This window comes from Macaca thibetana, chromosome 3 (assembly GCF_024542745.1).
Source record: "Macaca thibetana thibetana isolate TM-01 chromosome 3, ASM2454274v1, whole genome shotgun sequence".
In the NCBI taxonomy this organism is placed as follows: domain Eukaryota; kingdom Metazoa; phylum Chordata; class Mammalia; order Primates; family Cercopithecidae; genus Macaca; species Macaca thibetana.
In genome coordinates this window covers 136,452,936-136,467,781 of record NC_065580.1, presented here as the reverse complement: position 1 = coordinate 136,467,781, position 14,846 = coordinate 136,452,936, and the positions used below count along the sequence as shown (strand labels likewise).

Here is a 14,846-nt window from a genome sequence, read left to right as displayed (position 1 = left end):
TGATTGCATACCTCTGCACTCCAGCCTGGGTGACAGCACAACTCTGTCTCAAAAAAAAAAAAAAAAAAAAAAAGAACCAGAGATATTTCAGGTGTCAAAAGTGGGAGATCCACATCACATGCTATAAAGGAAGTTAGCATACTAGTCATCCCCATGCATTCAGTGAGGACCCGCTCCAATTCAGTGAGCACCCACTGCATACCCAGCCTGATTAAGGGCACTAGGGGAAGTAGGCCCTGGGGTGGACAGGACAAAAGGAACAGTTGCAGGTGAGATTCATATCCTGCTCGTCTACTTAGTGGCTATGCATCCTGGGGCAAATCTCTATCTCTGAACCTCAGTTTCTTCCTCTATAAAATGGGAATGCTAGCATTACCTGCTTCCCAGAAGTGTTATCATGATTAAAGGACAGATCGGTGGCAGTAGCATCTCCTGAGAGAGGGTTAGAAATGCATATTCTCAGGTCCCACTGCAGTCCTGCTAAATCTGAAGCTCTGGGGATGGGACCCAGTAGTCTTTTTGGACAACTCTGCCAAGTGGTTCCAATGTGCTCAAGTTTGAGAGTTGCTGTATTAAAGCACTGGGTCTGGCCAGGTGTACCTGTAATTCAAGCTCTTTGGGAGGCTGAGGCGGAAGGATTGCTTGAGCCCAGGAGTTCAAGACCAGCCCGGGTAACATAGCAAGATCCTATCTCTACCTAAAAAAAAAAAAAAAAAAAAAAAAAAAGCACTTGGGTCTGGGTCTAATGCTTGGCCTGTAGTAGGTGCTTGTAAGTTATATATACTTATTATTATTATTATTATTATTATTATTATTAGGGGGGAAAAAAGCCCAAATATGTGGGCTGACCAGGGCTTCGAGCTTATACACATAAAACAAGTGTTCTTACCTGGAAAAGGTGACCTCCGACATCCCTTTCTTGTTAATCTGGCTTTTGGCTAGCAGATTCTGGTACAGACTGTCTTAGGCCTCTGGTCAGGGACCTTGCCTTGAGTTTGTGATCACAGGAATCAGTTCTGGGGTCTCCCTGGCAGATGAGGCTGTTACCCCAGAGCCAGGGCCTATACACTGGGGCCAGATCTGGGGAACCCTCTTGGGGCCCACCTGGAATCCATTTCCTTCTCTCCCTTGTCCAGGACAGAAGCCCACCGGGCCTGGTGGGCCTCTCATCCAGAACGTCCATGCCTCCAAGCGCATTCTCTTCTCCATCGTCCATGACAAGTCAGGTAGGACGGCGCCCATGCAGCACCCAGGCCTGAGTGGGAATCTGGGGTTGGAGGTGGTGCTCATTGAAATTGATAAGTGTCTCCTGGGTCTTTGTGAGAGAAAGGAGGAACAGCTCTGCTCAAGGGACTGCAAGTAAACTGGGATATAATAGTTATCTACTGCTGTATGATAAACTGCCCCAGACTAGGCATGGTGGTTCATACCTGTAATCCCAGCACTTTGGGAGGCTGAGGCAGGAGGGTTGCTTGAGGCCAGGAGTTTGAGACCAGCTGGGCAATAGAGCGAAACACTGTCTCTGCAACAAATAAGAAAAATTAGCTGGATGTGGTGGTGCCTATCCTCTGAAGTCCTTGGGAGGCTGAAGCTACTTGGGAGGCTGTGGCGGGAGGATCACTTGAGCCCAGGAGTTGGAGGCTGCAGTGAGCTATGATCGCACCACTGCACTCCAGCCTGGGCAACAGTTAGACCCTATCTCTAAAAAAAAGTTATAACAAAAAATAAAATAAATAACCCCAAAATGGAGCTTAAAACATCAAGTGTTTATTACCTCACAGTTTCTGGGGGTTGGGAATTCAGGACTGGCTGAGCTGGGCAGTGCTGGGTCACAGTCTCTCATGAGGGTGCAGTCAAGATGTTGGCTGGGGTTGCTTGACAGCTGGGGTTGCTGTCATCCAAGAGCTCAACCGGGGCAGGAAGAGATGCTTCTGAGCTCATTCACACAGCTGTTGGTAGGAGGCCTCAGTTCCCCACTATGTGGGCTAGCCTTGACGGGGCTGCTTGAGCATCCTCACAACATGGCCGCCGGTTTCCTCCAGAGTTCTCGATCCAAAATTGAGGAACGAGGAAGCCACATGGCTTTTATGACCCATCCTTAGAAATTGCTGTCATGTTCTATCTGTTAGAAGCCAGAAACATGATCCAGCCTACCCTCCGTGGGAGAGGAATTAAACTCCACCTTTTAAAGGAAGCAATATATTGAATAAAATTTAAAAAAAGATCACACAGAAGTCCTGAGTGTAGCGAAGTGTGGGATTCAGTTATACCAAGAAGGAGTGCAGTAGGACTTGCCAGCAGTTTTGCTCTGTGTGGGTCTCAGCCTCACCTCCAGGAAGAGGTTCTGTAAGAAAACCCAGTCCTAGGCCGGGTGCGGTGGCTCACACCTGTAATCCTAGTGCTTTGGGAGGCTAAGGGGGAGGATGGCTTGAGGCCAGAAGTTCTAGACCAGGCCGGGCAACCTAGTGAGACCCCACGTCTACAAAATTTTAAGAAAGAAAGAAAACCCAGTCCCCTGGGATCAGAATGGAGGCTCCCCCACCCCGCAAGCCATCCACAACCCAATCTGCCACTGCCCCAAACAAGGTCCAGCCCTGGCAGGGAGGAGACGTGAATGTTCAGATGGAACAGCATCATGACAGGCCCGTGGGCTGGGGCACAAGCTGGGATAGAACCTCACTGGGTTGTCGCAAGCGAGATACTCAGCTTCTTTAAGCCTCAGTTTTCCTATCTGCAAAATGGGAATGATATCTCTGTTTAAAACTTGTCATAAGGAATTAAATAGGAGATTATTATATATATAAAGTACTTAGCACAGATAAGTACTTAACAAATTAAAGTTGTTACTTCTACTGATTACAAACGAACCAATGATCACTTGTTATTATTCAATCAAGACAGAGGTTTTGAGAGAGAGGCCAGCAGAGCTGAGAGTTTGGGGGAAGCCAACGAGGCCAGTGCTGAGTGAGACCTGAGATGTAGGAGGTACAAGGGTTAGATTCTCAAGATCAAGACTCAGCCCTTAGCCAGACATGGTGGCAGGCACCTGTAGTCTCAGCTACTCAGGAGGCTGAAGTTGGAGGATCGCTGGAGTCCAAGAGTTGGAGGCTGCTGTGAGCTATGATCACACCACTGCACTCCTGGGCAACAGAGTGAGACCCCATCTGTAAAAAAGAAAAAAAGAAAAAACACAGCCAGGAGTGGTGACTCATACCTGTCATCATCCCAGCTGCTTGGGAGGCGGAGGCAGGAGGATCATGTGAACCCAGGAGTTCAAGGCTACAGTGAGCTATGACTGCACCACTGCACACCAGACTGGGCAACAGAATGAGACCCTGTCTCTATTTTTTGAAAAAACATTTAAATTAAAAAATAAAATACTCGATCTCAGGCCAGGCACAGTGGCTCACACCTGTAATCCCAGCACTTTGGGAGGCCGAAGCAGGCGGATCACCTGAGGTCAGGAGTTCGAGACCAGCCTGGCCAACATGGTGGAACCCCGTCTCTACTAAAAATACAAAAATTAGCTGGGTGTGGTGGCACACATCTGTAGTCCCAGCTACTCAGGAGGCTGAGGCAGGAGAATCACTTGAACCCGGGAAGTGGAGGTTGCAGTGAGCCGAGATCACGCCACTGCACTCTAGCCTGGGTGAGAGAATAAGACACTATCTTAAAAAAAAAAAAAAAAAAAAGGAAGAAAGAAAAGAAAACTTGACCTCTTTTTCTGCTGAAGGGACTGCTTTTCCAGCCTCCTGTATGTCTGGGGCAGGATGGGCTCGGGATGGACAGGCTGAGCCTATTCTGATACCACACCTGTGGGAGAGGCCAGAGACAAATGTTAGGGCAGGAACAGGCAGATGGGGAACCATCAGAGCACCCTGAATTCGTGTACGGTCCGAGGTGGGAGAGGGTGGAAGGACTGGGGGCTGGGGCCAGCCTCGGGGTCTCTGGGGGTGAAAACCCGGTGGTCATGGCCGGTGGGGGGCATGTGACTATCCCGTGGGGCCCTGCTCACTTGTGCCTCCTGTGTTTTGATAGAGAAGTGGGACGCCTTCATAAAGGAAACCGAGGACATCAACACGCTCCGGGAGTGTGTGCAGATCCTGTTTAACAGCAGATATGGTGAGTGGGCGGCGCGGCCCGCCGTGTGGCCCCAGCAGCCGTGTTGAGCATCTCATTACGTGGCAATCACTCGTGTTCCCCAACACGGCAGCGGGAGCCATATGCTGGCTCCCGCGCGCCGGCAACACTAATGTCATCCGTCGCGGGCTCCTCCTGTCTGGGTAGGGGGTGGTTGTGTCAATATTTCCCTTCCAGATTCTTCAGGGGGCGGAACTGATGGCAAAGCCCCAGACCTGGGCTCAACGGTGGGGAGCGGGGCAGGTTGGGGGCAGAGATTGCCCATCTGGGGGCCGGGCGCAGTGGCTCATGCCTGTTATCCCAGTGCTTTGGGAGGCCATGGTGGGAGGATCACCAGAGGCCGGGGGTTCAAGACCAGCCTGACCAACATAGTGAGACCTCCGGTCTCTACAAAAAAAATATTTTAAACCAGGCTGGGCGCAGTGGCTTATGCCTGTAATCCCAGCACTTTGGGAGGCGGAGGCGGGCGGATCACCTGAGGTCAGGAGTTCGAGGCCAGCCTGGCCAACATGCTGGAACCCTGTCTCTACTAAAAATACAGAAATGAACTGGGTGTGGTAAAACACACCTGTAATCCCAGTTACTCGGATCCTGAGGCATGAGAATCACTGGAACCTGGTGCAGTGAGCCAAGATCGTGGCACTGCACTTCAGCCTGGTGACGGAGTGAGACTCTGTCTCAAAAAATATAAATAAATAAAAAATAAAAATTAGAAGATTAACCACACACCTGGGGTCTTAGCTACTTGCAGGCTGAGGTGGGAGGATTGCTTGAGCCCAGGAGGTTGAGGCTATAGTGAGCTATGATTGTACCCCTGCACTCCAGCCTGGGTGACAGAGCGAGACCCTATCTCTACAAAAGAAACAAACATAACAGATTGCCCATCAGGGGAAGTATCCATAAGGCCCAGAAAAATCTGTATTGGCCTCATGTGCCAGTTCCCCACAGTAACACACCATTTTCTGCCTCCCAGCCTTTACCTGTGCTGTGTCCTCTGCCTGGCACCGCGTTTTCACATCTTAGGGACAAATTCCTAATTGTTCTTTGTCTTGGGAGTCACCTCCTCCAGGAAGCCTTTGGGTCCCCAGCCTGGGCCAGGTAGGCCTGGGTACCCTGATGGTTCCCTCTCTGTGACACCGTGGGAACTTGATACCCCTTGCCTGCCGCTGTCTCCCTGAGGGCCAGGACTGCACCCAACCCCTCTCTTTGTCCCTAGCACCCAGGACAGTCAGGCTCATAGCAGATGTCAGCCCACCGCACTCTGGAAAGAAAACGCAAGTGGTAGGCGCGGTGGCTCACGCCTGTCATCCCAGCACTTGGGGAGGCCGAGGCGGGTGAATCACTTGAGCTCAGGAGTTCGAGACCAGCCTGGACAACATGGTGAAACCCCCTGTCTACAAAAACACAAAAATTAACCGGGTGTGGCATGGTGGCAAGCACCTGTAGTCCTAGCTACTTTGGGAGGCTGAGGCAGGAGAATCACTTGAACACGGGAGGCGGAGGTTGCAGTGAGCCAAGATCACGCCACTGCACTCCATCTAGCCTGGGTGACAGTGAGGCTTTCTCTCAAAAAAAAAAAAAAAAAAAAAAAAAAAATTAAGAAAAGAATTTAAAAAGAAAAAAAAAAAAAAGAAGAAGAAGGGAGGATAATTCCAAGGAAGAAACAGTCTCAATAGGCTGGGAAGTCAAGGGTGGCTTCATGGACGAGGTGCCCTGTGACCATGACTGGGGCAGCCTCTGCATGTGGGCTGGGCCTTCCACATTGGGATGGGGCTGAGCAAGACTCTGGAGGCCTTAATGAGGAGCCTGGGATAGCCGGCTGCCTTTGATGTGGCCACGCTCCCCAGCCAGGCCTCCTCACTCCTCAGAGCTGCAAAGGGCTGTCTGCACCTGCCCCTGAGTCTCTCCCCGCCCCAGGCAGGTGTGAGCCAGGTGGAGATTGGGGGAGGGGAACCAGGGAGGAGCCGGCTCTGCCTGCCTTGGGAGGGTTCTGCCCAGGCCAGTGTTCTGGCCTGTCCCACGCCCTGGACTTTCCAAAATGCCAAGCCTTTTCCAAACGTCAGTTCCTGAGTCGCATCCAAAGAGTGTTGGGTGTGGAGTGGTCAAGACCTTGTTCCCCATAAAGCCAGAGCTCCCTCTGGGGAGCTGCGCGGGGGAGAAGGCAGCTGCCCAGGAGTACTGGGGACCCCCCGGATGGTGGGAACAGGGTCTGGCAGCCCAAGGTATCCCACAGACTGTGGGTGAGCAACCCCTGCTCCCAGCTCTACCAGCCACCAAATCTGGGTGAATTGGGCCAGTGCGGGTGGTGCAGAGGGGGAAGAAACAGAAACATAAGAATTGGGAGAAACGTTAGGCTTTAGGAAGCCTCGAGGACATGTCCTCTGGGAAGATGCTGGGACCAGGTGAGGGGCCGAGGACGGTGTAAGGTGGCACTGCAGGAAGGCAGCCCCTTCCCAAGGGGCAATAGCAGGGTTTGGGTTCGGCCCTCTGTCCACTGAATCTCCCTGCTGCTGAAAAGACAGGCCCCGATAAACCAGATGAACCGGACTGAGACGAATTCACAGGCACTCAAAGGACCAGTCGCTCAAGGGCTGGGGCTGGGGGTGGCTGCTGATGTGGGAGGTGGAGGGGTGTGGGGAGAGATGCCTTGCCAGCTGTTGAGATTTCGAGGGTTTAATTTGACAATGAGCTAAGTGTGACTTCTCAGTGGGTTCTGGATGCCAAAGCCACCAACGCAGACCTGGGCCGCTGCGTCAACAGGAAAACAATGTCAGAGGCACCCGCGGGAGGGCCCAGGCAGGGCTGGAGGGAGGTCCAGCTCTGGGCTGGCACTTACAGGAACACAGACAAAGCATGGTGTGGCCAGAGAAGCAGGGCTAGGGCAGGGAGGGGCCTGAGGAACAACCAGGAGATATGGGAGCCTGGAGGGAGGACAGTGTGTGCAGGCCCCATCCATGGTCACACGAGGAGGCAAGAGTGAAGTGGATACTCAGGCCAGGGGAAGGGTGACCCGTGAAATGACTTGCTCAAGGCCAGGAGCGGTAGCTCATGCCTGTAATCTCAGTGCTTTGGGAGGCTGAGGCAGGAGGATCACTTGAGCCCAGGAGTTTGAGATCAGCCTGGGCAACATAGCAAGACCCCATCTCTCCAAAAAATACAAAATAAATAGCTGGGCTTAGTAACGCACGCCTGTAGTCCTAGCTACGCAAAAGGCTGAGGCAGGAGGATCACTTTAGCCAGAAGTTGAGGCTGCAGTGAGCAATGATTGCGCCACTGCACTTCAGCCTGGGCTGTTAGCAAGACCATGTCTCTAAAAAAGAAAGAAAGTACCAGCTTGTATTAGGAACGTAGTAGGTGCTTCAAAAGTGTTTGGTGTGGGGCCGGATGCAGTAGCTCATGCCTGTAATCCCAGCACTTTGGGAGGCTGAGGCGGGTGGATCACCTGAGGTCAGGAGTTCGAGACCAGCCTGGCCAACATGGTGTCTCTACTAAAAATGAGCTGGGCTTGGCAGTGCACACCTGTAATCCCAGCTACTCGGGAGGCTGAGGCAGGGAGAATCGCTTGAACCTGGTCGGCAGAGGTTGCAGTGAGCCAGGATTGTGCCACTGCACTCCAGTTTGGGCAACAGAGCAAGACTCCGTTGGGGGGGGAAAAAAGTATTTGGTGAATGAATGAATGAAAACGTGGAGCTGGGGTGGAAGTGAATGACTGAAATGGCACAAGTCTGGAAAAATAGAGCAAGTAACCTGGGCATGAGCCTGGCATTCTGTTGCTTGGCTGTTGGCAGAGCCGTGAGCTTCTGGGGTGTGTCTTGTTTATGGCGCTGGTAAATGGAGGGCGTGCTGAGCTCCTCCCTGGAAGAAGGGACACACCTGTGCTCACCTGTGCAACCACTTGCCCACCAAGAGACAGCCTCAAGCTTGGGCACTTCTTTTAGCCATTTGTATATTCACTATGCAGAAAGCACTTAGTGTGTGCCCAGCTCCATTGAGGTCGCAGTGGCAAGACAGAAAACAAAACCCCTACTCTTTTTTAGACAGTCTCGCCCTGTCGCCCAGGCTGGAGTGTAGTGGTGCAATCACAGCTCACTGCATCTTCGAACTCCTGGGCTCAAGCGATCCTCCCACCTCAGCCTGCCAAGTAGCTGGGACTACAGGCGTGCTCCACCACGCCCAACTAATTTTTTGTATTTTTATAGAGATGGCTTCTTACTGGTGTGTTGCCCGGGCTGGTCTTGAACTCCTGGGCTCAAGCATTCTCCAACTGCTGTGGCCTTCCAAAGTGCTGGGATGACAGGCATGAGCCGCCGCACCTGGCCAAAACCCCTGTTCTTCTGCAGCTTCCTTTCTAGACAGTGAGCACACGTAGAGATGAGTGTGGATGTAGTGTCAGGTGGTGACCAGTGGATGACTGACAGAGCAGAGGAGGGAATGAGGGATGGAGGAGGCTGTGTTAGGTTGCCAAGGTGCTATTTGAGCAAATATCTGAAAGGAGGGAGTGAGGGAGGGAGAGAGGAAAGAAGGAAAGATGGGCGGATGGGTGGGTGGGTGGGTGGATGGATGGATGGATGGATGGATGTTTGTGGATTTCTGGGAGAAAGGAATCTGAGCAGACTGAAGAGCAAGTACAAAGGCATTGAACTGAGTGTATGCTCCTGGCAGGTAGGGGAAGCACCAAGGGGGCAGCAGGGGTGGGGGGAGCACACAGAGGCATGAAGGGGGCAGATGAGGTCAGAGGTGATGAAGTCACATAGGTAGGACTTTGGCTGTCACCAAATCAGATGGGAGCCACTGGACATTTTTTATTTTATTTTTTTAGAGACAGGGTCTCACTCTGTTGCCCAGGCTGGAGTGCAGTGACACGATCTTGGCTCACTGCAGCTTCAGACTCCTCGGCTCAAGTGATTCTCCTGCCTCAGCCTCCTGAGTAGCTGGGACTACAGATGTGCACCACCACACCTAGCTTTTTATATTTTACTTTTCTGCAGAGATGGGGTCTTGCTATGTTGTCTAGGCTGGTCTTTTTTTTTTTTTTTTTGAGACGGAGTCTGGCTCTGACACCCAGGCTGGAGTACAGTGGCGTGATCTCGGCTCACTGCAAGCTCCACCTCCCAGGTTCACGCCATTCTCCTGCCTCAACCTCCTGAGTAGCTGGGACTACAGGCGCCTGCCACCACGCCCGGCTGATTTATTTATTTATTTTTTTTTGTATTTTTAGTAGAGACGGGGTTTCACCGTGTTAGCCAGGATGGTCTCGATCTCCTGACCTCGTGATCCACCCGCCTCGGCCTCCCAAAGTGCTGGGATTACAGGCATGAGCCACCGCGCCCGGCCCCAGGCTGGTCTTGAACTCCTGGGCTCAAGCCATCTGCCCACCTCAGCCTCCCGGAGTGCTAGAATTACAGGCATGAGGCACCGCACCCAGCCCAGCCAATTTCCTAACAGAAAAGTGACATGATTTTGACATTTCTGCAGGACCCCTGTGGCCGCTACATGGCCAGAGTGGAGTGGGGACGGTGGAAGGTGATGGTGACCGCGGCCCCCGGGTCCTGTGCGTGCAGCAGCCTGTCTCACACTCAGTCTTGCCATTTGATTGTCTTTCCAGCGGAAGCCCTGGGCCTGGACCACATGGTCCCCGTGCCCTACCGGAAGATTGCCTGCGACCCGGAGGCTGTGGAGATTGTGGGCATCCCGGACAAGATCCCCTTCAAGCGCCCCTGCACTTACGGAGTCCCCAAGCTGAAGCGGATCCTGGAGGAGCGTCATAGCATCCACTTCATCATTAAGAGGTGCGGGTGGGGCCGGGCGCAGTGGCTCATGCCTGTAATACCAGCACTTTGGAAGGCCGAGGCGGGCAGATCATGAGGTCAGGAGATCGAGACCATCCTGGCTAACACAGTGAAACCCCGTATCTACTAAAAATACAAAAATGTAGCCGAGCGTGGTGGCGGGCACCTGTAGTCCCAGCTACTCGGGAGGCTGAGGCAGGAGAATGGCGTGAACCCAGAAGGCGGAGCTTGCAGTGAGCCAAGATAGCGCCACTGCACTCCAGCCTGGGCGGCAGAGTAAGATTCCATCTCAAAAAAAATTAAAATTTAAATCTAAAAAAAAAAAAGGGAAAAGGGAAAATTTAAAGTTTTCTAACATAAAAAAAAAAGCCTGTAATCCTAGCACTTTGGGAGGCCGAACGGGGGATAATGGACCATCCTGGCCCCCCCCCACCACTAGCCAGTTTGGCGGGCGCCTAGTCCCACTATCGGGAGGCTGAGGCAAATGAAAAAGTAGTGATGAGATCCGGCCACTGCACTCCACCTGGGGGACAGAGTAGCATAATGTTTAATGAAACACACCTGACATGTAGCAGATGTTTAATAAGCATAAGGTGTTTTTTCATTGACCTCATTTCCCTCATGAATTAAAACATCATTAAGTGCATCAGTGCACGTGAAGACATTTCCGACCTGGGCATCCTTGGGCAAGTTACTTAACCACTCTGTGCCTCATTTACATAAAACAGGCCTGATACCAGCCGAGGCAACATGGCAAGACCCTGTCTGAAAAATATTTTAAAAATTAACCAGGCATGGTGGCAGGTGCCTGCAGTCCCAGTTACTGTAATCCCAGTTCTTTGGGAGGCCGAGGCAGGCGAATCACCTGAGGTCAGGAGTTCGAGACCCGCCTGGCCAACATGGTGGAACCCCCTCTCTACTAAAAATACAAAAATTAGCCGGGTGTGGTTGCACACGCCTGTAATCCCAGCCACTCAGGAGACTGAGGGAGGAGAATCCCTTGAACCCGGGAGGTGGAGATTCAAGGGGGACCTAGCAGGAAATTAGAACACAGGCAAAAACGCCAGTCATGGGAGGCAGAGCCAGGGGTGCGAGGCTGACGATGACTTCTGTTTTCACACTGAGACGCCTCACTCCCCTGCCGAGATCACGCCACTGCACGCCAGCCTGGGCGACAGAGCAAGACTCCATCTAAAAAAAGAAATTAATTAATTTATTTAATTAAAGTACAACAATTAGCAGGGCACGGTGGCGCACGTCTGTAGTCCCAGCTACTCAGGAGTCTGAGGCAGGAGAATCGCTTGAACCCTGGAGGTGGGGTTGCCGTGAGCCGAGATCGCACCACTGCACTCCAGCCTGGGTGACAAAGTGAGACTCTGTCTCCAAAAATAAGAATATAAATAAACGGTTTGGGATGTTTTGAGACTCCGACATGCCCTCTCCTGCCTGCATGTGTGCTCAGTGCCCAGGTCTGAAGCTGTAGCTGTGCATGTGCCATTCAGTGACCACCACCGAAGGGGACCTGGGGCATCTCCCCAAGCCCCGGGAGAGCCCTCCAGCCTGCACCGTTCTCATGCCTGTCTCTCTTCTCTCCCCAGGATGTTTGATGAGCGAATTTTCACAGGTATGTGGGGACCATCTAGTCCATTCTGAAGTTTCCAGGTTGATTCCCCAACAGAACCCCAGCTGCTACCGCCCTGGACTTGGTCCTCCTGAGCGCCTCCCCTCAGACAGGGAGGGAGGCTGGGCTCTGGCTTCTGTGTCCTGGGACAGAAACGGGTCCCGGGCTCCTAGGTGCTGACAGACTGTCAGGAAAACCCCTACCAGCTTCGAATGCCCTGGACAGATAGTACTAAAGCTGAACACTAACCTGTTTCAGGTTAGTGACCCTGTACCTATACCAGGCTCTCTTTGAAGCTGCCAGCATGTTTTATTTTAATCTGATTCCAACAATCCTATGAAGGTGGCTCCACTCCTATCCTCACGTGCAGACAGAGGAACGGAAGCCCAGCTGGTGAGCACGGGTCCCTGCTGCGTGCCCAGTGGTGTGACTCCAGAGCTCATCCAGTGGCCCGTGGGCCAGCACACCTGTCCCAAGAGGAGGATGCGGGGCAGCAAAAGCATCATGGATCTTGGGGAGCCATGTACCTGGCACCCCAGTTCCGGTCCCGCCTCCCACCAGCTCTGTGACTTTGGGCAAGATCTTATGGTCTTCGGTTTCCACATCTGTGACATGGGGTTGATAATAGCGCCTTCCTCTGGGCTCCTGGCACGATGAAATGAGAACCTGGTCCCGTGATGCAGCCATGGGGAAGCCCTGGCCCTTTTCTAAGGGCTCAGCCCCCATAGTATGTTGGAGGGCAGGAGAACCATCTCTGGTTGCTGCCTCCTCTTCCTCCTGCCCCTTGCTCTCCCAAATCTCTGGCCGCCTCTGGCACTAGGGCTGCTGTTCCTCCTTCTGGCGGCAGAGTCTCTCCCCAGGACCCGTTCCTGGCTGTTGGCTGGACATGGCACCCGCAAGGATGGGCAGAGGCCAGGTCCTATCCCCGGGATTCCCCCAGCTTCACACGGAGACCTTTGCCCAGGGGCCCTGCAGCAAGAGGAGGCCAGAGGACCTTCACCCTGACCTCCCTGTCTCTCCCCACAGGGAACAAGTTTACCAAAGACACCACGAAGCTGGAACCAGCCAGCCCACCAGAGGACACCTCTGCAGAGGTCTCTAGGGCCACCGTCCTTGACCTTGCTGGAAATGCTCGGTGAGGCCCCGCCCCAGCCCCGGAGGCCCACAGCCAGCCCTGCTCTGGGCTGAGGCTGTGTTACCTGCAAGGGGGGACCCAGGGCAGCTCCCACCACACCACCACCCCTCGAAGGTGCAAAGGGAGGGCAAGGGAAAACAGACTCCACCTACTTCCCTCTGCCTAGAGAACGCTCACCTAGAGAACTCTTCTGCCCCCAACATCTGGCCAGATGTCACCTCTCTCAGAAGCCTCTAAATGCCCACACTAGGCCAGGCGCGGTGGCTCACACCTGTAATCCCAGCACTTTGGTAGGCCAAGGCAGGCGGATCTCTTGAGGCAGGAGTTCAAGACCAGCCTGGGCAACATGGTGAAACCCCATCTCTACTAAAAACACAAAATTAGCCGGGTGAGATTGCATTACTGTACTCCAGCCTGGGTGACAGAGCTAGACTCTGTCTCAAAATAAATACACACCCACGCCAGGCCGGGCTTGGTGGCTCACTCCTATAATGCCAGCGCTCTGGGAGGCCAAGGAGGGTGGATCTCTTGATCCCAGGAGTTTGAGACCAGCCTGGGCAACATAGTGAGACCCTTGTCTCTACAAAAAATAAAAAGTAAGCTGGGTGTGGTAGCTGGTACCTGTGGTCCCAGCTACTTGGGAGGCTGAGGTGGGAGGACTGCTTGAGTCTGGGAGGTCAAGGCTTCAGTGAACTATGATCGCACCACTGCACTCCACTCCAGCCTGGGCAACAGAGTAAGACCTTGTTTCAAAAATACAAACATGCAGCTGGGCGTGATGGCTCACGCCTGTAATCCCAGCACTTTGGGAGGCTGAGCCAGGCAGATCACCTGAGGTCAGGAGTTCGAAACCAACCTGGCCAACATGGCGAAACCCTGTCTCTACTAAAAATACAAAAATAATTAGCCGGGTATGGTGGCACATGCCTGTAGTCCCAGCCACTCGGGAGGTTGAGGCAGGAGGATTGCTTGAACCCTGGAAGCAGAGGTTGCAGTGAGCCAAGATTGTGCCACTGCACTGCAGTCTGGGCAACAGAGCCAGACTTCATCTAAAAAAAATAAATAAATACGTGGATGCATATATACATATACATACATACCTACATGCATACACACATACCAACACCAGGTTCAATGCCTGTCCTGAGTGCCCACCAGACCCTGCCCCCAGCACTCAGCTTGGCTACCATCCACCAACACCCCGCAAGCACATTCTGACCTTGCGGGGTGTTGGTGGATGGTAGCCAAGCTGGGCCCACCAGGGGTGGGCCGTTTAGCCCAGAATCCTCACGTCATATCAGGGCTCTCCCTGCAGTTCTCTGGGAGGGAGCGAATTAACCAAATCATCCATCCCAGGGTCCCTGCCACCTTCATTCCCCAGCCCCCTCCCCAGATTCTTAACCCTTTCCAGGCCCTGCAGGTCTCAGTCCCCCACAAGCAGTGACACTGTGTCAAGGCCAGGAGCCCCAGAGCTCCCAGATGGTGAGGAAGGGGGATCCCCAGATGGTTCACCCCAGGAGAGTGAGCAGGTGCCTGGCTCGGCCACCCCTGGAGATTGTGGTCCCTGGAGACAGGGCACGGGGAACCTCTCTCCCTGGTGGAGGTGGGGAGCACCATCCTGGAGGGCCAGGGGGTGACGGGGCAGGGATGCCTTCTGCAGTGGTGACTGCGGTGGGCCCCGACTGCCTGGAGGGGCAAGGCTACGGCAGGGTGGCCCTGGACTTGGCTGACAAGTGTCATTTCCTGCTTCCCTTCACAGGTCAGACAAGGGCAGCATGTCTGAAGACTGCGGGCCAGGTGAGAAGGAACAGGGCCCACTGTGTGTATCATGGGCCGGGAGGGCAACCACCAGCCCTACCCGGCAGCCTTGGGGAGGAGCTCAACTCAGCCCATGAGCCTGGAGTGCTAACGAGCCTCCTCTGCCCACCTGCATCCCCCAGGCCTCGCCGCGCCGAGGTGCAAGGCATGCTGGGAGCTTACTGGGGTTGGGGGCATGGAGACCTGGGTGCTGGCATCACCACTGCCTCCTGTTGATGCCCAGACCCAGGCTCCAGGCTCTTGGACCAGCAGCCTCCCCTCTGGGGGGGCCTCCATCACCAGGTCTGTAAATTGGAGCCCCTAAGCCTGGCCTGAGGGCGCCCCAACCTCCAGTTCCAGTCTG

General features: G+C 53.6%; 2 protein-coding genes across 2 annotated transcripts in view; one reads left to right on the top strand and one right to left on the bottom strand.

The window, feature by feature from the left end:
• Positions 1-14,846, bottom strand: part of ABHD11 (abhydrolase domain containing 11) — a 997,569-nt gene that overhangs the window by 799,203 nt on the left and 183,520 nt on the right. The gene's annotated exons all lie outside the window — the stretch shown is intronic.
• The window catches only part of GTF2IRD1 (GTF2I repeat domain containing 1), a 228,559-nt gene that overhangs the window by 149,081 nt on the left and 64,632 nt on the right, over positions 1-14,846 (top strand). The window contains exons 8-13 of the mRNA XM_050783657.1: positions 1,137-1,226; positions 4,039-4,122; positions 9,746-9,929; positions 11,528-11,553; positions 12,577-12,685; positions 14,445-14,482. Coding sequence (XP_050639614.1) covers positions 1,137-1,226; positions 4,039-4,122; positions 9,746-9,929; positions 11,528-11,553; positions 12,577-12,685; positions 14,445-14,482 — 531 coding nt within the window. The remainder of the gene's footprint in view (positions 1-1,136; positions 1,227-4,038; positions 4,123-9,745; positions 9,930-11,527; positions 11,554-12,576; positions 12,686-14,444; positions 14,483-14,846) is intronic.